The sequence below is a fragment of the Vanellus vanellus genome (genome assembly GCF_965231255.1).
Source record: "Vanellus vanellus genome assembly, chromosome: 17".
Taxonomy (NCBI): Eukaryota; Metazoa; Chordata; class Aves; order Charadriiformes; family Charadriidae; genus Vanellus; species Vanellus vanellus.
Window position 1 is genome coordinate 5023090 of NC_138922.1, and position 23890 is coordinate 5046979.

At 38.1% G+C, this 23890-nt stretch overlaps 1 protein-coding gene across 2 annotated transcripts in view; it reads left to right on the forward strand.

The window, feature by feature from the left end:
• Positions 1–23890, forward strand: part of B3GNTL1 (UDP-GlcNAc:betaGal beta-1,3-N-acetylglucosaminyltransferase like 1) — a gene marked incomplete at its 3' end in the record, with an annotated part of 132593 nt that overhangs the window by 101783 nt on the left and 6920 nt on the right. For both annotated transcript variants that reach the window (XM_082492340.1, XM_082492339.1), the window contains exons 8-11: positions 1080–1204; positions 11336–11471; positions 21177–21245; positions 23035–23109. In XM_082492340.1, coding sequence (XP_082348466.1) covers positions 1080–1204; positions 11336–11471; positions 21177–21245; positions 23035–23109 — 405 coding nt within the window. The remainder of the gene's footprint in view (positions 1–1079; positions 1205–11335; positions 11472–21176; positions 21246–23034; positions 23110–23890) is intronic.

A 23890-nucleotide genomic window follows, 5' to 3' on the forward strand; every position in this document is an offset into this window, starting at 1 on the left:
CAGTATCTTTCCCTTCTTTTACTTTTCCTTCTCAACTTTGTCATGTTATCTTTCAGCTTCTTCTGGATTCTACACTTAAATACTTTGTTTGACCCATCTGGTTTTATGTATCAGATATTTTTAGCCTGATAAAATCATGTGACCTTTTAAACACTGGGCTGGAGGAAAGAAAAGTCTATATTTAACCATAGAAAATTTGAATGTTCTAGCCATATTTCAAGAATTTGCACAGTTGCAAAATGTAAATAGATGCTACTTTTTTACCTTCAGTATAGAGCTGTGTCTTTAAAGGTGGGTTTATGCTTCATATGTTATGATGTGTAATTGAATACTATGTGCTATAAGATTGTCCTTGTGACACTGTGACTCCGGCATGAAGATATTCTGATTTTTAGATGAGAAATGTTGCATATGAAATCTCTAATAGGACCTAAAGCCTGACAGATCCACAATTCTAGGAGATTTTTTTCTTGCAGTATTTCGGCACAGGAAAAACATACCATGGAAGCAAGTTGCAAGAAAAAAATAAAAGTTTTGTTTTCAGATGTTGCCTCATTCTGAGGTTGCTTTTAATAAGGTCTCTTATTATGGGGCCTGATTCACCTTTCCTAAGTAGAGACCAGTATACGTATTTGGCAACCAAAGAAAGAACAATAATTCTAGTGAAATGAAAAAAACACTCTTCTGAAGTCACTGATCCCTTTCAGTAAACTATTTGGTTACTTGGCATTTCAGGCTTCGTGAACTGTTCAGCAGCTGGACCTTCTCTCTTCTGGGACTAACCTGAAGCAAGCTTTATATCCCCGTCGAAATAAGATGATGTTTATTTTTCCACCTATGTCCTTGTGGTCAGTGGTACTTCATTTTTAAATAGCACTGCTTGCTTTTATAATAGCTTTATCTTTTCTACAGATACATTTATTTAATGACCCATTAGATAACTTCATGGTGACGTACAGAAAGAATACGAATAAAATTATGTTAAACCTTATTCATTTGGCAGAAAAATAAAACGTGTCTTCAGATGTAACTAGGAATACTGGTCACTTCCTGGTTTGATATAACTGGTTCTCTTCCAGGGTGTTCCAGAAGATTTGTTGTTTTTTTATAAACATATCCAAAAGGGCGGTGAAGTCTTTCGAGTAAACCATTGCCTCCTGCTGTACCGTTACCATCCACAGGCTGCAACTCATTCCGTCCTAGAGTAAGTTGTATTTTTTGATAGAACTTAAAAATACGCTTCTTCTTAGATTATTGGCATCAAAGATGCATTAATCTCTTCAAGACATCACACAGCAAAATAATTAGCCAGCTGTGTTTAATTGTTTGTTTGTTTTTAAAAAAAGGCTAAAAAGCGAGCATACCGTAATATATTGGTAGTATCCTCTTTTGATGGTGGAAGGTTAGTTTTCTGCTTGTTCTTGCTATAATTTGCTTTTGAGTAACATAGTGTAATGCTGGGGTTGAAATAATGAATTGAAATCTTTGGTTTGGACACTGTTGTCCATACACCATGGGTGTACCTGAGTTAATATGTCCCCATCTCTGCCTTACTAAATCATTAACACTTTACAAATACTCTAAGAAATTGTTTTGTCTTTGCAAATGTTTTTGAAATAGTTTCCCAATAGGTATTGTAAGAGCAATGAAGCATTTTGGGGACTGCATTACAGCAGTCCTGTTTTCTCAACTTCCAGTTACCATCCGGTCAGCTGAGACTGTAACTGATGACGTGAGATCTCGTAATCTGCCCTAATAACCTCTCATAGAGCATATGAGTTTCTTACCCTCAAAGCAGATTAAGAACACTTTGTATGATTATGTGTCCCATCTGCTGAATGTGGCAAAAGCAAGCAGTGACCCTGTAACTTCTTCAATACTTTGAACACGATTGCAAGAACATTTTTGAAATATACGCTAGTGGTGAAACTTTAATGGGGTTTTTAATTAAGATTTTTAATATGTGAGGTTTTGAGTCTCATATTTTTTTGCCATGTGAACCATAATGTAAAATATAATTTTTTTAATGTTAAAGCTTCATTTCAAAATGAAGTGTCTCAGTTTTAAAAAAGTAAACAGAAACTTGTAATTAATACCAACAAAACCCTTCTTTCAAAAAAAAAAAAAAAAAGAAAAACTAAACCTTTCATCTGATAATGTGCTGCACTTACATATATTATTTTCCTATTTTAAAAGGTCTAAACCATCTAAATCAGATAATGAGGTTTGAAAAATATATGAGGATGTTTAGGAGTAATTATCTCAGGTGCTTCCTTGTAAGCTGTTGCCTACTGCTATTACAGTGCTGGTCTGTCCGTAAAGAAAATGTTAAACCGTCGATTGCTGATTCCTTTACATACTCATTTTGCCCGTCAAAGGCGTTCTTCCTAATCAGAAGTCCCGCAAGCTGAGTCAAAGTCATTTCTTTCTCTGATGCATTGACATTAATGAAAAATTATGTGAGTTTTACTATCCTTTAGGAGTCCTACACCAGAATCACAGTGGTAATTCAGTAAACTGTTTTCTTACTGATTAATGATATGAATACACTTTGCAGTCAGTCCTGTTTGTATGGCCTCGTAGAACTGACTTGTAAAACTAAACATTTTAATGTGCATTTTAGTTGTATAACACCATATTATTGTATTACTGTAAATACAATAGTATACAGGCATAAATATCATGTTCATGGTTAATGTCACTATATATCTTTATAAATTAATGTGTATATGTGTGCATATGTATATAAAATCATTTAATTCTGAAACAGTCTTTCCAAGCAAATAGAAGATATTCTTTGGATTTTGCAAACAAATACGAGGTAAATTATTTTCCTTTTTGTTGGTGTTTAAATGTAAGGAGTTTTTTTCCCCCTCTTTTAGTGTGTGATCATTTTGGCAGTTAGTTACAAACTTTTCAGCCAGGCATCATGGGATGCTGGGACTCTTGGAAGCCTGTTGCTCCTATCTGTGGGAAAACATCTTATTCTTGGAAATGAGTTTGTTTTGAATTTACTGCAAGCTGTTGCTTATTCAGATCTACAAGGTTGTGTGGCACAAGCACCCTGAATTACAACATCCTGTGAGAATGTGGAAATACTGTAAGCTGTTTCAGATGTGCAGTTTGCATGTCCAAATTGGCGCCTTTCTTGTCTCATTCTAAGAAGTCAGGCTAGCCATTCTTCCTGTTGGCTTTTTGCTGGTACTACTGTTAGTAATATTTTGTGCGAACCTTCAGATATGAGGTTGTGTAACATCTCTTCTTACTGGCCTGTTCCCCTGTTTGTTGCCTAAGTCGTGAAGAGCTGGCCAGCATTTGTTTCTAAAGACTGAGGTGCTCATTGAGCAAATAGAAATTATTGGGACTGGTCACAAAGTTTTAAGTTTATAATTTAAATTGGGTCTTTCCTAATTTGCCTTTTGGTCACCCCACCTTATTTAATGTGTGTTCTACTTTTTCTAGAATCTCTTCTTTTTTTTTTTTTTTTTTTTTTTTTTTATGGTGTGTTCTGTTTGAGCAGTTTTCTGTGGCGTTTTGCCTTTCGCCATTGGCCTGTGTTGTCTTTGATTTTTCAGTTAGCCTAGACCTGAATTTGGAAGTAGTAACTCATCAACCAAATTAATATCTTATCTCAGATCAAAATTATGCTTGTAGAAAAGTTGATTTATTATTTTTTTTTAACAGTTCATGCCTAGGTTCAGTCTTAAAAAAAAAATAGAGCTGGTTAATAGGACTTATTTATACGAAGGTGCGTGATTCAGTCTTTTCAGCAAAGAGAACAGTTGCTTGTGGCCTATTATGGGCTGATTCCAGTTTATACAACCATCTTTCATTACCGTTTAGGGAAAAAATGCCTGATTTTGCATTCTCAGACTTCCTAAAATATATATAAAACTACTTGGCAAGCAACATTTAGTTCTTTTTATTTAGCATGTATAATTGTAAACACTAATGAATTTTAGGTTATTTCCTGTGATTAGTATCCTTCTGGAACAAATATCTAGAGGTGAAAGTATCTGTGAAGCAGGAAACAAAATCTTATTTGCATTCTCCCTTACCCTGGAGGCATCAGACTGCATTATTAAATGTTTTGGGTGTGTGACAGAATCTGAATAAAGTACAGTGTCTATATTTAGATATCATTAGGTGCATGCAGAAATATAAACGTTCTCATTGTAATTTCATCTGAAATCTGTGATGGATTCCTGCTAAATGTGAATGAGCGATACAATTATTGAGAAACTTCTCTTCATCCAGGAATTTACAATGCAAAAATCCCACCTATTATATCTCTCAGATCTAAATCATTTTATCTCACGTTTCAGCTTGTATCCTAGGGCTGTGTGTACTTTATGCTACATAACTACATTACACTGATTTGATACAATATCAGAGCTGGCTTTATAGTGAGAAGTACTGTAGTAAGAAAGTTTGGTGTATAATAAAAGCATTGTAGATTTTTATCTTGCCAAAGGGGAGAAAAAGGAACTGTATATAAAACAATGTTCCTCATTGCGAGATAAAAGTCAGCTTGGAACAAGATGAGCAATAAAACATTGTGCTTATCTTTAGATAGTGTTGCTTATGAAGACAGGCAGTTGGGGCAGGTAGCTAATCTCTGTAGCAATTTACAAACTTTTGGTCAAAAGAAATTTAATATACACAGAAAATAAGGTTCGCATCTTCTGTCTGAGATTCAGGCGATTCCCTTTTATGCTGAAAATGTGAAGTGTACTCATAAGGCTGACAGTAATTTCATATGCTGTGTATTCCGCATGAGTATAATATTGCAAGGGCTTGTTCTGCAGAAATAACCAAAATTACGTAATCTATTGAAACCATCTGGTTTCAGGCACTAGAAGCTTCCAGTGTCATCTAAGCGAAGGAGAACAGGCGCTTAGTCTGAAACACACGTTTGGTTGCTTTAGAGATACTCCGAGGCATGGGTCTCGTATCACTGATGAGCGCAGGAATGCCTGCTTCATTTCCTGCAAAAACATGTGCAGCCAAAAATAGGCAGGAGAGAGGAATAGCGTAACATATTCCTGCACAACTGAAATAAAGATGAGGTCAACTGCATTTTTATCTTCTATGCTTGCATTTGGCACTTCAATTAAACATGGAAACTAATGACCTCATTAGATTCTTGAAAAGTAAATGGCATTAACATTGATAGTCTCTGTCTTTCTTAATAAGCCTTTCATGAAAAATAGGCCACAATGCAAACCATGCCTCAGTTAACGACCCATGACCTGAAGATGAACTCAGACATTAATAGAACCTATTAACAGTGTAAATGTAATAACTCAGTGGGACGATATAGTCCAGCAATTAATAAGTTCACATGAAGTTCAACAGAACAACGACGACAAAAAAAAAAATCAGTTTATTCACCAGTATGGTCAAGGTTCAAACGGGATTAATTTCTGAATTTCCTGTGGATTGTAAAGACCTTAAATTCTGTGTGCAAAACTAGCTATAAGGATCTGTTCTTTCAGCTCTCGCTGTGCTTAAAAAGTTCTCTGTTCTTCCATCTCTGGATTATCTATCAGGTGAGATTCACCTATAATACAGAGCTTTCTCACCGTGCCATGAATAAAAACCCAATGGAAGAGGCTGAATAGCTCCTCTTCCTGTCTGGTGTTACCCGAGCAGCGTGCGGGACCAACTGACACAGAAAAAGTCAGATTTATAGATTTATAGTATTACTGTGGATGGTAATCAATGCCCAAAATTCCAGTACTGTTTAGGATATTGGGCTTGTATTTGTGCCTTTCTCAAGTACTTGTACATCTGTCTTTGCTCTGTTGATTCACTTATGTAGCCTTGCTGGGGGAAGGAGGGGAAAGGCAGTGAATATGGTGAGGTTTAACTGAGCTCAGATATTAAATCATCTAACTTTTATTGTCGCATTATCTTTCAAAATAGGAGTGGACCAGATGTTTCTTGACTCCTGTATTCAGTCAGTAGGTCACCACACATTTTAACAGAGCTCCATTGTTATATTACTTGGGTGGATGGTATGGTAATAACTACTTGGGACTGAGGAACACACTTCATAGTCATTCTCACCCGCTGGATGAATACCCTCATTTCACTCCTGCAGAATTTTGGCTTCTCTTCATCCTTCCAGACTACATAACTGATGAGTATTGAAGGGCCACGGCAAGTGAGATCTTAGCAAAATTATGTAAGCATCGAGAATGATTTTCCAAGTAGAAAAATGTGTACTACTTATATTTCTTTTGTAAAGTAAAGAAGTGACAAGAAAACAAAAAAAATGGGTAAAATAATATGCCTCAAGAATTTGGGCCAAGGAGTAGTATCAGGATGTGAGAGCAAACTTCTACAGTCAGAAGACTTTGTATCCCACCTTCTGGCTGAGGAAAATCTCGTTAACTGAATACAGGGTAGGGAATACTAACAGCTACTGGGAAACGGCTTCCTTCTTAATCCTTTCTGACACAGGTAGGGAAAGCAGCCTTGATTTGGGGTGATGCAGAGTAATAATACCTCCCAGTTTTTGCTGGTGGCTATGAATATGTAATAATGCAAAATCTGAAAATAGCTGTGAGAATCGTCTCTGAGTAGTGGTTTGTACAACTTCTAGATCGTTTCAGGCATTTTCTTTAATCATCTTTTGCACGTTGCTACAGTTCCCGTCTGTTGCACCTGCACTGGCTCTTAAAGGATGGGAAAATGGCATTCCCTTACCCCTCAAGGCAGGAATCCCAGTAATCTATTCTGGAAACATCAAAAAATGTGGCAAAGTAGGTGAACCGGAAACCTGAAGGGGATAACTGAAACTCTCTTTTGACGCTCCGTAAGCTCCCTTTTGCTTCAGCGTGCAAGATGCATAGTTTGTACAGAGCGCATTTGCACAAAGATCAAGTCTGTGGTTGTCACTCTAAAGCTCGGTCACAAATTCTCCCCTCAATTCTGTATTTATCCGACGATCTTGGCTTGCACTGTTAAAAAAATTGCAATGTTAACTCAAGACTGCAAAGTGTTAGATATAAGTTAAAATTTTCATTTAAAAGGGCACAAGAATATGGGGATATGATTTTTATACTCTTTTCTGTTAGCATATTCATAAGAACACCTCATAGCGATGCAAGCAAAAAAATCATGAGCGCTGGGTATATTGGTGTCACAACCCAAAATACACATTTAACGAAGCCATTTATTGGTTGTTAAATGAAGCTGGCTGACAATATTCTTGTATTCCAGCAGTGATCCAATTAATTTGGAGTTTAATGAGTTTCATATCTTTTTATTTCTGAGTACAATTCACTTAAATACTTTCTGCGCTTGTATTTCTCAATGTAACGTTCACAGGTAAGATTGGGTCAGTTAATCTGCTTCAGTCTGAAATCTTTGTGGGTGATTACCAACAATGAGATTTGGTCTGCTTGAATTTTACCTCTGTAGGGATTTCTGTGGCATATAGGCACCCATCACCTAGAGAGCAAATACAGGCTCTCCGGAACCAACCAATGCTGAATGTACGTGGGCATCTCCATGACGAATCGAAACATTTTTCTGTGTGCCTGGATAGAGAGCCCAGTGTTTGCCCTACAATTAGAAGTTAGTTGCTAATTCGTTTTATGCCTCGTAAGGTTGTCTGTTTTTTCCTTAGATTTCTTACCTTTGCAAACTCCAGTGGAACAGAAACTTGCCGGTGTCACTCAAGTCGACAGAACAGATTCTGAATACTCCTGGAATGTAATACAGTGTTATTCTTCTGAAGTCACATTTCAAAGTAAAATCAGTTTTAAGCCTCTTCCATTTAGTGTAAAGCAATAATCTTCTTTTTTAGAAGCTAGCAGAAGCTCTAAAATTTCCAGTAAAGTGATCCTGGAAAAATACTTGACCTTCGTATTTCTTTCCTTTAACTTTTCTTCTGGGAATATAGTGTGCTCTAATGAATACAGAAAAAGACAAGCGTCAAAAGATGCCAGCAGCAGCTAAAGCTTTGCAGCAGGAATGCAGCTTGTGCTTGCATTAGAAGAGATTTCCAATCAAATCCAAGGGTTTTTTTTTTTCCTCCATTAGTTGAAGTGCTGTTGCACGGCTGTAGTCTTCAAATAACTGTTCTTCTTGGGTACGTTTACTTGTGTGTGAAGTTCTTTCCAAGTTATCGCACCACAATTTGATGATGAAGTGCTAAGCAGGATTTGGCTGTGCTCAAAAATCGCACGCTGAAGTGGGCTCTCTGGAGCTAACTAATAATCCCAGCAAGAATCCTTCTGTCTTAGTGCTATGAGGGTTTCATGTTTTTCAAACCATAACTCAGGGATGGGAAGGAACACTACAAATAAAATCACAAAATTCCTATCATTAAAATATTAGAAAATTTGCTAACAAACTTTTGGGAACAAACTACATTACCTATTAATCTCAATAACCTCAAATGTTATGCTTGTACCTCAGAAGGTTTATTTCATAAAAATAACTTGGAACAACACATTTGGCTTTGTGACATTCGATAATCTGCTACAAAAAGGAAAAATTTGAAAATGTTTGGTAGAAGTCTGATGTGGCATTACAGTAACATCTGACATCTCTAGTGATCAAATTCATGTATTTCACAGTTTTGTAATAGAACCAAAATTGATGTAATCATACAGGTTTATGGATAGTTAGAACTGCAAGTAGGAGATGGAGCACTCCGATTCATTGGTGAGAATGACTGACAGCAGCATAGCATCTCCTCTTCCTAACTGTCTACTCACCTGGACAGTTTAGATCCTGAACATCAAGGAAACTTGAATGGATTTTGATTTTTCTATAAAATCACAAGCTGCACTGGCAGACCAGAAGTAGCTTGCTGTAGCTGCCCGAAGATAACCTCTGCAGGCTCATGAGCCTTATTTGAAGCAGAAGAAATAACATATTCTTTGAGTATTTTGGTGTTTAAATTCCATACCAATTTGATATAGTCAGAAGACTGTGGGGCACAAAGTTGACCTGTGAAGAAAGTATATTAGTAGGAAAAAATATGTGCTTCCCAAGACAAAGAAAACCATAGGCAACTTTAGGATCTCACAGGAAAATGACTAGGTTTTTTTTCCCGCTAATACTTTAACTAATTTCAGCATCTAATTTCTTGGATCATAATATGTACTACATACAATTTGTAGAACAAGTTGTAACAATTGGTATAAAGCATATTGTGTTCTGTCATGATAAGCAGATGGAAAAACCTATTTGAAGAAAAGCTTTCAGAAAGGAGAGACAATTATGTGGTTATCAGAATTTCCTATGAAAGAAATTTTCAACTCAAGGTGCTTTGTTCAAGAGATGTAGATGAGGCAGATTCATCCGTTGAGCCATAAATTGAGGAAATCAATTTATTGTATCTAGGAAACTGTTTATTAAGATAGGTTCCTAGTTAATGAATATTAAATGAAACTGGGACATAAAACAGATGTTCTTAACAGCAGGCAGTTTTGTCTAAACCATTGTAAATGATGTAATCTTAAATATTACATTATATGGTGGAAATTGCTGTTGCAAAAGCTCGTGTGCACGCACACAAGAAGTTGTAGTTGTTAAAGTAAACTGATTCATGCAGTTGGGATGAATGGCCTATGAACTGAAATGCTTTCCTTGAAGTTGTCCCCTCTTTCCAAGAACATATCCTGAGCTTACTGAAGATCTCATCCAGTCTTCAGATTTTAAAGATGTTAGGCGTTCCCTTGTCACTGTTTCCAGAGCCGAAACCCAATACCATTATTTGGTATTAGCCTCACAATATTTTGCTTCAACTACTTGGCTTAAATTATATTGTGGAACTTATTACAAATATGAAGACATAAAGGTGTAATTGGATGCAGATATCTGCCAGCTTTCTTTTCTTTTAAAGCATATTTTAAGAAGTTTTATGAAGCATACCACTTTAAAAAAGAATTAAAAATCCACTGCTCTTTGTTTCTATAAATGCTATTTCTTATAAAAGTTATACTCAAAGGTGCAGTCACCAGGATGCTGGGTTGCATTGACAAGGGCATCGCCAGCAGAGATGAAGAAGTCATCATCCCACTCTACTCAGCACTTGTCCAGCCACACTTGGAATACTGTGTTCAGGTTTGGTCCCCACTATCCAAAAAAGATGTGGACAGGCTGGAGAGGGTCCAGAGAAGGGCCACCAAGATGATCCAAGGACTGGGAAGCCTGATGTATGAGGAAAGGCCGAGAGAACTGGGTTTGTTCAGTCTTGAGAAAAAAGGTTTAGAGGAGACCTTATCACTACGTTCCAGGGTTTAAAGGGTGGCTACAAAGAAGATGGAGACTCCCTTGTTATGAGGAGTCACATGGAAAAGTTGAGGGGTGATGGCTACAAGTTACTCCTGGGGAGATTCCGACTGGACACAAGAGGAAAATTTTTCACAGTGAGAACAGTCAGCCATTGGAATAATCTCCCCAGGGAAGTGGTGGATTCCCCAACACTGGATGCTTTTGAGGTTGAGCTGGACAGGGTGCTGGGCCATCTTGTCTAGCTGTGCTTTTGCCAAGAAAGGTTGGACCAGATGATTCTTGAGGTCCCTCCCAACCTGGTGTTCTGTTCTATGATTCTATTCTATGATTCTTTAAAATGAAATAACTTCCTTCGTCTAAAGTGTGTGTGTGTGTGTGTGTGTGCACATTCACAAGTGTGGCAGTTTGTGTTGCGTGTGACTGCAGTTCAATAATTGCTTGTTGCTGTACAGGTGTCCACTGATTCAGAGCTTTGAAAACTGACTTGTTGAAGACTTGAGCTGAATACCACACATAAATGGGCTTTCATTGTAGCGTCGGGCTGTACATTTAGGTCAACTGGAGTACTGAATTTGTGAGGTTTCAACTTTGTATTGACAAAGGAGAATGAATGCATGGGCAGATGGAACACAAAGACGTCCTCTTGGATTTAGGGGATAGTTTGCCTGTATGCATTGCAGGGTTATAGAGCAGTTTACGGCCAGTATGGGGGTGGGCAGTTGCAGTTGTCGGTACTGAATTTGATTACCGTAGCCACAGTTTTTCATCTCTTGTGATCTTCTGTTGGGGTTCTTGAAAATAATAGTGGTTTAGCTACAGCTTCGAATCTGTCCAAATTATTTTTGTCTGAGAAGTTCCACAGAATTTCTTTTTTTCTAGCAACAGTTTACATTTTCTTAGGAAATGCCTAGTATAATGTTTGTTGTGATTTATTTTTTTTTTTTTTTTTTTCCGTATCATGTGTGAATCAGTTTGGTCAGGTTTATGTGTCTGTGAGTAGGTACATATTCATATAGATATATAATAATGCTAAAAGTTCTAGGGGTCAAAATCCACCCTTTTTCTAACTCTCTAGGGGAACCATCTGGAATCACCGAGTCAGGTTTCTTGAAGACAGAGTCCTGAGCTCCTGGACATCATTCACCATTTGGAACGCTGGCAAGCAGGGCAAGAAGCTCTACAGAAGCTTGTCACCAGCTAATCGGAAAAAGGTGAGCTGGTAAGAACAGGGTAACATCTGTACAAAACCACTTTCTTCTCTTTCATATGCCTCCTTGCTTCTTCTAGCATAATGTAGCAAAATTCTTACAAGATATTGTAACCCCAAAATGCTAGTTGATGACTAATATAAATTGGGGAAATTCTTAATATTCTGTATAATGTATTTCTTCTTTTCAAATGCTGTATCACATTATTGAGAGTGTACGCTGTGTGTGTAGTGCAACGTATGCACCCGTGTTCCTGCTTGCTGATGACTAAGCGTAGTAACAGGTTAGACACACTATATAACTGTTTATGGGCTGCTGCTGCATAACTAACCGCTGTAGTAGCCAGGCACCCCAGGTGAGTAGAATAACTCCTTATTTGGGTGGTATAAAACTACCTTGTCTAGGATTATTCATACATGTATATTTGCCCAAGTTCCTAAGTGGACAGTGGACAGGTCCCTGGCAGATGCTGAGCAAGCTGCTTTCTATTACGAGGAGCAGTTGTGCTGTAACACCCTTTTAGAAAAGCTTGTTTGTTTAAAAAAAAAAAAAAGGGGGGGGTGCAGTGCAGGGTGAACAGGCAAGGAGAGACTGTTGTACATGACTATCTAATTCAATTTACAATCAATTGAAAATGTGGAGGTTACTTATATTTGGCAATGGCAGATATTTCTCAGGAGAGATTTGTCTGAGGGTTTAAATACCTTACTTTTATAGCATTTTCTTCTGTGTAATAACTTTTTGTTAGATAAAGGCTTCAGGGCTAATGTCAGATGGCTGTTTCTTATAAACAGCCACAGCATATTCATTTTATTACCAAATGTGTTTTCTTTTCTTAAAAATATGGATGGGAAGACAAAATGACAAATATATGTATAAATCTGATTAATGTAGTGGCCATTAGACCACACACATATAAGAAGAAAACAGAAGAAATTTGTATACCCATAGTCGACATTACTGAATAGACATGGGAGGCACTCACACAGTAAATGTACAACACAAGAACTGGACCTGAATTTGATACTCCAGTGCTGTCTCTCTTTCATTGCCTTCATGTGACAGTGGGTGAGCCCTATGAAGAAAGAAAATTAAATGCTCTGTGTCTCCAGTGAGTTACTTCATTCCAAGAGGACAGAACCATCTATTTAATATCTTGCATTATCTTGGTCATACAGTGCATTGTGCGCATGTCTTTGGGGGGTTTATGAAAATGTTCTTTTTTATTAGTACTTTGCAGAGCACTTCATAAATTCTGCTAACTTACTAGCAACCATTGCGCTTTTCTGTCTACAAAATTATGAGAATTAGAAAGTAAGTTCCAAGGGACGAGATGGCAGCTTGTCTGGTAGCACTGTGCATGCAGGGATTTTTGAGATGTTATGGAAGAAATAGACGGCTGTTTTTGTAGCAGTCTCTCACCATCTTAGGTGTTGGGGTTTTTTTTGTTTTGTTTTTTAGCTTTTTTTTGTGCCAAGCCAAAATAGAGATTTGAGATTAAGACAGAACACCTCTCTAGCTCTGGGTTACATTTGCCACCTACTTCTATAGGTGACTCATTCAGGACTTCACATCCTGTTCAGCAAACACAATAATAATTTAAAGATGTCACTGCAGAGGTGATAAAGAGGGGAAGAGAAAAATAGTACCAGTGGGGTTTTTTGCCATTTTTCTGCCAAAGAACCAAAGCTTACCTCTTCTTCAGTAAAGAACAATCTTCATTCCCCAGTATGCTCACGCTGACTGTGTGGTTCTAATTAACTGGATTTTGCCGCGCTTTCCAGCTGACCTTTATATAACGTTTGCTTTGGCAGTGTTGCAGGCCATGATACTATTTTGCTTCTGTCAAGGTTACAATTGCACTTATTCCAATATGCTTTAGTTTGATATTGAAATATTGGATTGAGCATTAACCCATTAATTACTGGATACTATACCAGACACATCTAGCAAGCTTACATGCCAGATGCAATTGCACATGCCAAGTATGACTCATTTTGCAAATGTACTGCAGAAAACTACTGCTAAAATGCAGTCACAGTCTGATCCTCAATACCTTAGGGTTGTCAAACTTTATCCGCTGTCTGACATGTCTGAAGTATTCAGAAGTTTTCTCAAAAGCCATCGAAGATAAATAGCTTCAGAAAGTGACTCGCATCAGCCTAAATGAGAGGAGATACCTAGTTTTTAGATAGCTAATTTCTGATGAAATTAGTTACCTGTGGTGTGCTTAAAGCACTAGTTTTTTGTAGTTGTTCAGGCTCATCCTGAGTGCCATTGTAACTTCCTAGCTTTTCCAAAAGTGAGATCCCAAGTCTATCCACCTCCGTCAGAACTGGAGGTTAGATGGTATCCTAATGTTTCATAGTAAGTCATTGGTCAAAGGCTGTCGAAGTAGTTAAAACATCTCACTTCTCTGAGTGCTAATCTAAGGATTATGCTGCTGGAGTTTCAGGAAATAAATTCATAAAATTTGGAATAGGTAATTCGTGGTAGTTTTGATTTTATTCTAAATTACTAACAGTAAAAGGAGGCTAGTTAAACTCCATGTTATACTTTTCCTTAAAAATCCTTCAGGTATTTTGTGACTAATCTTCAACTCTTGCCAAAGACTCTAAAACCCCATATGAACAAAGGTTGTAAATAGTTGTTGCTTCATCCTTTCCAGCCCTAAAAGCAATAAAATTCCTTTCCTGTCTCACTCTTTAAAGACCTCCTTAACAAGATTTAAGCTTTCAGATATTCTATTAATTATGAAAACACTAGACATTCAGTATCATTTCGAATCTACAAGTGCAATCTAGTGTTGTCTTGTAAATGGAGGAGCTGGGATATGAATTCATCAATTATGTGAAATAGACACCTTTAAAATACAATTTCAAAGCCCCTTAAGACAAAATATGATGTATTACATCGATACAGTTACCATTTTCTGCTCTGAAGGTCCAGTTGTGTAAAACAGTATGACCTTAAAAGGTCTAATACCCTTTGAGATGCAGGTAAAATTGCCAAAATAAGCTGTATAATTAAACTAAGCTATAATTTAACTGTCTAAATTTAATTTCAGTTGCTTTTATACTTTAAGTCAGTTTAGACTCAAATTTTGCCTATGCTCTGTTGCACTGTTACTGCATCCTTTTATTGAAATTCAGAATTTCATTAGATGTCATGAGACTGATTTTGGTTGAAATGTGGAGTCATAGTAGGGTTGTTTTCTCAATTAGCGCTAAGTACCTGTAGAAAATTTGGGACATATACTCCTAGAATAAATAATAACTCCCCCTAAAAAGCCCTATTACATACAGCTTGTATTATTTTGCAATTGTGAAAAAAGCTAAATTCTACTAAATCTTCAGGAAGAGAACAGTTCAAGCTGCAGTTTGAACTGTCAAGCTTAAGGCATGCAAGAAAACATTTTTTCCAAAAAAAAGAATGTTTCTAGTATTTTTAGAACCCGATAAATAAAGCCGTGTTTGAAAAATATGAATCTGTTGCATGCCGAACAGCATTGCTTCTTAGAAAACAAAATTTTGGCAATTCCAGGAAGCAGCAGTCTGTGTATATTCATACTCACTAACAAATAGTTACTTTAGTCTGTTTGGAGAACAGTCTGAATTGGAATTATGGCTATGTTAAAAGAGAAAAGGACACCTAAGCAATGTTCTCTCTTTTCCTTCAGCCATCTGTATGGCCTAATATTAAAATAATGCTTTGTCTTCACAGAGTTCAGGCAAAAATCCAAGGCTCAGTATTTTTGCTAAACAGTAACACAAGAAAAAAATTATTCAACTAGTAGGTTTTTTATGAATTAATTAACAGGATCTCAGTATTCTTAGGGAAATTCTGTTTCCTGGCTGTCCCCTGCTTGATTCACGCAGTTGACAGTGGTTCAGCATTAGCTTTCTGCAAGAATGAAGTCGAACAGACCTTTTTTTGTTTAAAACACATCCGTCTTGTCTATAATTTGCAGCTGAAGATGGAAACCAAATGTTTTTGGGATGCTACATATGCCTGGAGGGTTTCTGAGCTGTCTTGTCTGTTCTTTTATTCTCTGTCAAACTTTAGCTAAAAGGAGAACTTCAGCATTAACATTTTGTGTCATTTCCGATAGCTGAAAATAGTGCTCAAGTAGCTAACAGAAAAGGAGGGGGAAAGGACGAAATAAGCATCAGCTAATTAGTGGCATGGAAACAGTTCTAGTACACAGCCAGCCCATGAAGATTCTCTATGACAACCCTATCTGCCAGTGGCAAACTTGAAAGCTTCAAGAAAGTATTTGTGCACACTTTTTCCTAGCTCGTTAACCATTTAAAATCATCTGCTAGCTTCCCTTCACCTTTTTCTAAGAGCAACATCGCTAAAACGTGTACTTCAACTGCGCTCCTTCAGCTCACTCACAAAAGCAAGAGATGTTTAAGTTTTGTAGCATTTTTAACTACTCTAAAGTATACGAATGGCAGCGTGAGAGACTGAAGTGGGGACATGTAAAAGCAAAGAAACATGCATACTATTACACCCACCTTGACTGTGGAGCGAAAGATAGGATGACAACGTGACAGCGAGTTAAAAGAGAGCACACAGAACAAGGAGAGAGATGAAATTTGAAAGCTTCAGTTAAATCCAGGTATAAAACATCCTAAAATGACATGGGGTAAAATAGAGGCTTCATTTTGGGCTGTAGTGAATACTTCATGCTGAAATATGGCAGGGAAATCCCCCTGCTACTTCCATTCGGGATGATGGGCTTTTTGCAGCGTCCGTTTGGTCAGTACAGAGGCATGCACACTTGAAAAGTTACTGGCGTGACTAATGTAGTTATCCGTTCTAGAGAAATGAGACACTTGCAACTAGTTCCCACACTGTTATGTATAAAGACAGTTGTATGTAATAAGGGAGATGTTGTATGTACAATATCCAGGAGCTTATTTTGCATGGTGGATTCTGGTATTAAAATTCTCCTGAGCAACTTTGTTATGTATATGTGCAAAGAGAGATGACGCCGCTATCTTTAATGGAATAGTGTCTTTAAATGGGGTCACAAAATGCGTGCTTGGAATTCAGATACCCACAGCTTCTGTCGTGGCTGTAATGCTAAAGAAGTGAAATAAAAACAGCACCCCGATACTGAAAATCACTCAGATTGTGCCGGAAAGTTGCTGGTGAGTTTCATGGTTCTGCTTGTGCTGTACTGGAACAGATTATGCCCCTGCGTGTCTCTTGTTCTGTTTGTCATTAACTATCTATTTAAACTTGCATTATAATGCTTTCAGTTACTTTGTTTTGACATGAATGGCCAAAATTGATTTAACTTTTGTGGGGATGTATATTAACATGCTTCCGAGGCTTTATATAAGTTTGAATGAAAGAATTACAAATGGAAGAACCAACAAGGTCACTAGAAGTTTAAAATGGATGAAGGACTGCATGAGATGTGGAGAGAATGCAATAGGGGAGATCTGCTCATAAAGGATTTCGTAGAGAGTTTGCAGGTTGTCTTCTTTAAAGGTAAGTTTTCTGAAACGATTGATGTAATGGGGAGGGAGAGGAGACAATGTGCAGGCGACCCATTTATCAAAAGGGTTGTCCATGTTTTTTCTATCATGCTCTACAAAGTTACTCACTCTCCCTTGTCGAACTTGCCTTTTCGACCCTTCCAGCTAGAAAGGATCTTGAGAGGTTGCTGTGATTGAGTTTTGTTGCTTTCTGTAAATGATTGTTACAGACCTAGAGCAGACCACAGGTGAAAATAAGATGAGGGAATTCAATCCTATGACGATTATTCGCCATAAAAGGTTGATGAAATGCTTCAATCTTTCCATTAGGAAATTGGAGTGGAATGGGAAGTGTAAGGAAACAGCCTGTGCAGTAGCCAGTAAGGCAGTAAACAGGTCAAGTACAAAACAAACTATTAATTCTTGTTGTAATAGTAGGACAGCTCAAACGCTAGATAATTACAGTTGCACCCCAAGCCCACTCATACTGACTTTTTAGTTGTACATTTGGAGTAGGATTACTCTGCTGCCCATTAATCTCCTTTTACCACAGGGAGGTCTGATAGTCCCCGCCTGTGTGTCCCTTCACACAGCTGCTGTGTTTATTAAAAAGAACCAGCCAGAGAAGTGCTTTTATCTTCCTCAAATGTGTCTTCCCCAGCAGAGATTTTTTTTTTTAATAAGTATCTTATCTTTTGAGCCATATAAACTTTCTCTTATGAGAATGTTGTTAATGTGTGTTGCAATCCATAGTTATAAAAATTACTTACAGTAACTCTGTAGCTTGTATATAACCGATATCTAGCTGTCTCTTCCAATTTTTAGCTGAGAGAAATGGCAGTCTTTTTCCTTTGATTTGGAATTGTGCAGGTTCCCATACCAGTGATGTTCAAAACAAAAATATGTAATCATTTATATATTTTCTTCAAACTGAAATGTGATCCGAGGACTCTGTAAGCTTCAATGGTGTTATGTTGTCAGAGGCATTGCAAAAGAGCCGTTTTGCCAGAAGGAGGGGAAAAAACCCAACTTGAGACTGCTTTATAGCTTTATAATTCATAGGTTCCTCCCTGGGAGACACTAGTGCGAGTATGGATAGATGGTTTTCATAAAAGATGCAAGAAAGAAGCCCATTAATGCAGGCAAATAAATAGGTAGCTCTGGGTTTACCCTAATAGTACAAAGTAAATAGCTCGTATAAGCCTGATGCCTTGAGTTCTCCTTATAGGATAAACAACTGCGTGTAAGTGCTTCGTTTAGACTCCAGACGTAGATTTTTCTTTAATTGGAAAATAAATAGTGTGTGTCAGAAAAACAGTTGACTTACATTTTGGCCACCCACATGGTGTACAGTCTGGCAGAAAAATTGCCCATTCCAGTCTGACCTGTTTTATAATACTGTAAATATCAGATTTAAGCTGGCTGGATCCACTGAAAATTAAACGTGGAGATACCTTATTGGTATCTCAAAAAAAGGTTAGTCTTCTCCATCTTCCAAGGGAAATTTGTCACAGATTTACCCGTCGAGTTGTTTTTTTCCCGCAGCGGCTGTGACCGGGCATTCTGTGCGCTGCATCGTCTCAGGGCTGAGGGCTTCGTCTGGCAAAGGCAGTCTGCAGAATTTTCTAGACATGGTAGTATGAGTTATGGCACAGGATGAGAGGAAGTAGTGTGACTATTGGTAATCTAGTGATACAAGAACTGTCTTTGGTTCTCTAACGTGTTACGAACAGTGTTTTAACATGGTTGGTTCTCTAACACTTCTTAGTGTTAAGAATAAATCTGTGCACCAGTGAGGTTTCTGTATTATAACATGCTGAAGGTGAACAGTACAGATCTTACAGCTGAATTCTCAGTTACTGACATTAAAGTGTAGATAGAATTTAACTTTACCTTATGTCCAAAGTTTTGGTGGTTTGTGTTGGTTTTTAAAATCTATAGGGGTATAAGCAGCTGAAAAAATAGCTTCAATTATTGGAAGATAAGTCAATGTATTGAACTGTATTTATTCCCAGAACTCCTTTGGGTTAACAGTGAAGACATATCCTGCTAGATTTTGTTCATAATGATCACCGCTTCTAGGACAGTAAAACATCAGTGCTGGAACTGAGATTTGCAGAATATTGGAGAATTTTGAAGGTGGATAACACAGAATTAAAAGTATACCGCTAAGTAACCTTTCCACAGTGGCTTCTACTTGCTTCCCTTCGTATATATGCATATTTATATACATGTGTGTGTATGTATGTACACATATAAATAAGGTGGGAAGAGGAAATCTTGGGATGTAGTTTTGAGTGCTCAGTCCGCACAATCTGACTTTTCAACTACAATAAAGCATTACAGTGGTCACGAAAATAGGGCTAGGGATGTAAAGTGGATGAACTTGTTTTTAAGAGAGAAAAAAAGAAAGCTTAATAGTCCGGTTCTTAGTCTTTGTGCTTGAAGAGGTTGCTTGGGTTGCCTGGAACTGGGGAAGTGTCCTTAGTTCTATCCCTGCAACAGGATCATCCAAAGCAGAAGTCTGGGTCTGCAGCCTGTTGCACGATTCCTTTAGTCAAAGGGAAACTGTAAAGTTTCCTTGATGTTCTGTTCTTTATTTCTTTTGGTGCCTGTTTTCAAGCAACATATTTCCAGGTAGGAATGTCCACCTCTAAGTGGTTCCAAGGCCTGTCCCTGCCCACCCCCCCGGGTTATTAGCTGTATTTTCTACACTGACTTTGTGTGGTGGTGGTGTTTAGCCATATTTGTAGTCCCTTGATATTTTTGCTTATATTCTCTTTCCATTGATGTTTAATGGAAGAACTGATACTATGATATTCAAGGTTTATCAGAAAACTGTTCCGCTGGATAGTGGAAATCTCTCCAAAGTATTTTTGATGTAGAAGCACCTTTTATGTTGCAAGAGAATGCAGCTCTATCTGGTGGTTGCCCGAAAGCACATGTAACGCGGCGCTGTTCCTCTGCAGTTTGGCCCTTGGGCTGTAAAGGTGCTGCTCGGCATTGGGAGCCAAATAGCAATAAAGAACGCAGTAGTTCAGCGTTATGACACCAATGCTCTTGTGTCAGTGTTTTCCTCTGCACAAACAGAATGAGGTCACTTTAGGTAAAAGAAAAGAATCTTAATCACAGAAGGAAAATGCGTGAGAGAGATTTGTAGACATAGACAGCAAGCCAGCTTTTTGCAGCCTTCTCTAACTTAATAAATTAATAAACAGCTGCCTGGCTTTTCAAATTTTCTCAGCAGTAAGTGTTGTTAATCAATTTTTAATGCAACAATTAAAAAGATAGGAAAACTGCTATCCGGCTTTCACCAGGATAATTGATTTCTGCAAGACCTTGACTATCTTAACTGTTCTCCTTCAGTGTAAGAGTTTTGTGTAGATAATATGAATAGATCCAATGGAAGTCAGAGGAAAACATAGCTATGTATTTCTTAAAAAGTCTTCAGAAATGTTAGAGCCAAGTTAATGGTTCAAAAATGAGGCCACTGTGTATTTTGGATTGCAGGCATTTATTATGCCTGCATATTTTTGAGGAATGCAAATAAAAAAACATCCGAAATATTTGGCAACTAGGGCTGCAAATAATGTTTCCATGACTACAGTAAGCATAACCAAAATGAAGCAGTAATTACATGTGTTTAAACACCAAATCAGCTGAACTTTTCAGCTGAAAAATACAAAGTCTAAAACCATAGGAATTCCCAGACTTGGTGTGTTATGACCTAGAATTGAGGCTGGTATTACCGGAGCATCCAAAGCAATAGTGCAGTGCTGCTGTACTGGGGTATCTGGTGGTAGATGGTATGCCTGGGGTGGGCAGAAGGAGGAAGGTTTGTGTTATCTGATCTTAGGTGCTTAGTGGAAGTGCCAAAATGAGGTGGCGAATTTTAGTTTACTTAGTGTATTGCTGAGGATGAAGTTGATGATCTCATAGATGTTTTCTCTTACGCAGTCGGTAGCTTGGATCACCTGTTCTCACATTCGTAAACCCATAATGTGCTCATAGACAACTGCAAAATTTGCCCATCTCCTGAAGATACACCCAGAAAAGATGTATTAAATTTTTAAGCTCGGTAGGAGGAGCAGGGTGCATTGCCCTGTTCCTGTGCTCATTCACACACCTGTAGCGTTACTTACATAGATACGCTACAGGTGAAATATCTGCTGGTAGCAAAGAACGGTGTTGAAATGCTCTGCTTCTATTTTGGCAGGTCACTGCCTTTTGTGATGTTGATGAAAAGAAAATATCAAAAGGATTCTACACTTATGAAGAATCTGAGGTTAGTTACAAGTACTCTTGCATTCTTCACTGTGATCTGGAAGCGTTCTGGCAAACGTGATCGCTGCTTTTAAATACTGTATAGCAACTCATTTTGGTAAGGAGGCGGTGACAGAAGCCTCAACAGCTGGGGATTGATACTGGAGTGCGAACTATGGGGCCAGAACTACAGACCTCACGCTCACTGAAAACAGTTTAGAAAGACAAAAATATATATACTGTGAAAGGATTCTGATGAGGGGGTACAACATAGCCTTTGCTGACGTTTTTTTCTCTTAAGTGGGAGTATAATTTAGATCATGATGGATAAAAGTTAAATATCTATTAAAATAAAGACAGCTTCTGCAGTTAATTGTAACATGTCTGTATATTATAGTTACTCTGAATAAAACTTTGATAGGTTCTCTGGGAGCCTAAAATTGTAGGCAGCAACATTTTATTCCCTAGACAAAGAAGCATGATGTTTAGATGGCAATAAACAAACCGTACAGGGGAAAAAATGTTCTCTTGTTGAAGTATTCATTTCATGATAGCAATTAGCTCAAGACCTGGAGTAAAGTTTCATCCAGGTTCAGGCAGTCCCTATGACAGTTGGTGAAAGGACAGTTCTTAGTTTCGCTGGGCACTGGATCAGATCCTACGAGCGCAGTCTTCCGAGTGCAGTTTGCCGTTACAGCTCGGTCACTCTAACTGCAGGGTGGTCTGACTTTGCTCGCTGCCCTCAGCCGCTCACTCCCACTGCTTTGTTTATGACGGGTCTAACAGTCTTGTGGCTAAAGGATGACTTGATTCAGTTAGCTGATCTGGCAGAAAAGGAACCCTCATAATAAAAAGTTTTCCAGCAAGTTATCTTGTGAATGAAAATTCCCCTGAGGTTGCGTGATCCTTATATCTGATGGGAGTAGGACTGCAGGAGAGGTAGAGGGAGAGGAGGGGCACCTCCTCCGATACAGCTTGTGGTTAGACTAGAGTAACTGTGAAATCATATTCTATACTGGGAAGCTAATGAGTGCTTTCAGCTGCATGAAAGCAATTGGAGTTCAGGATTTTGACCTGGAATACTGAGGACTCACTACCCGTGCAGTAACACTGTCAGTGTAATTGTTACAGATCCTGTGCACTTGTCTTCCTAAGACATACCCATCCTCTCAGATCAGTCGTAAAGAAGATTGTACTGCAACCTGTTGCAAATCGTAGAAAATTTAGCAGCTTGGATCTATGGTGAAGTCCCAGTTGGGCATAAGCCATTTAACAGCTCCCACTGAGAAGGAAAGATTCGCCTTTTTATCCGCTATTGTGCCTGCTCCGATGCTTCTCTAACGGCACAGTACGCTAATGCAGCTCACTGAAGTGGCAGAAAATTAACCTGCCACAAAAAGAAAGAACATAGTTTTTGTGGGGTAGGCTATGAAAGCAGCATACCTTGCACCCAGATCAGAGAGGGAATCGTTTGGGAAAGGGCCAAAAGTGGAGCTTGGAGGTATGGAAGAAGCAGTGGAGGAGAGGAGTGAGACCTTCTCCTTTCCACAGCAGAAAGCTCTGCATTCCGATCTGATGTACTGTGTAACTTCGTTCAAAGAAACACAATTGTATGAAAGAGCATGGTAAGAAAATTAGGGGTACTTCAAACCACTGGCAAAATAATGAGCGGAAGCGTGTGACCAGCTGGACTATTCAGCATGAGGTCTCAAAATCATTTTTTCCCCTTTTAGTGTTTAGTAACTCCTAAAACTAAGCTAACAAGTAACCCTGTGTGCCTCTCTACTGAAGTCTACTGCTTTTTCCTGCAGGAGAGACCAAAACCAAAAATTCCTATATGTCACTTCAGAGACGCAACTCCACCTTTCATTATCTGCGTGAAGCTGGTGAGTACCACCATTCTCCTCAGCTTTATGTGCAAAATCACTATTTGTTCCTTATGAAAATGAATTTCTATTTACTGTAAGTAGCTTTTTGCAGAAGCTTTTACTATGCAGTTGAATGGCCTTTTTATCAAATTGATTGTGCAAAGTATTTCAGGGATTTAAACCAGCAGTATTAAGTAAAGTAGTGTTAAGAATAATAAAAGGTACAGCTTCTGTAAAGGAGCTTAGATCTGTGTTACTTTCTTGCCCAACAACATTATATACACAAATGAGCATATACAATCAGCCACCTGGTCTTGTTTATTCCTAATATTTCGCAACCTTATGTATGGCAAAGGCTTTGTTTTTTAAACCAGTCCGTAAAAGACGGCTTGTTTGGCACTGCCAATTCTGAAGCCTCTTCTGTGCCTGACTGTGGTAACTTTCTTATTTCAACTAGTTTAATTGACCTAGTAACAGAACTAGATGATGATAGCCGGCAGTTATTTTGCTCTTATATTTAAAACAGCAAGGCACGGTGTTATGGGATAACACAGAAGTTTTAAAGCAAAATAGCAAATACACTCTAGTTGCAAACACTAGTAAAAAAGTCTCTAACGGTAACTAAAACCTGTAGCTACATATAAACACTGACATTCTAACACTGTACTGGATCTGTTCGAAGACTGATTAGATGAAACTCATCTCATCTGGTACAGTCTGCTTTTAACTGAGCACTCCCAACTTTACGACCAACTCTGAGATCATAACTATGAGCTGTAAAACCAGACTGAAAATACCT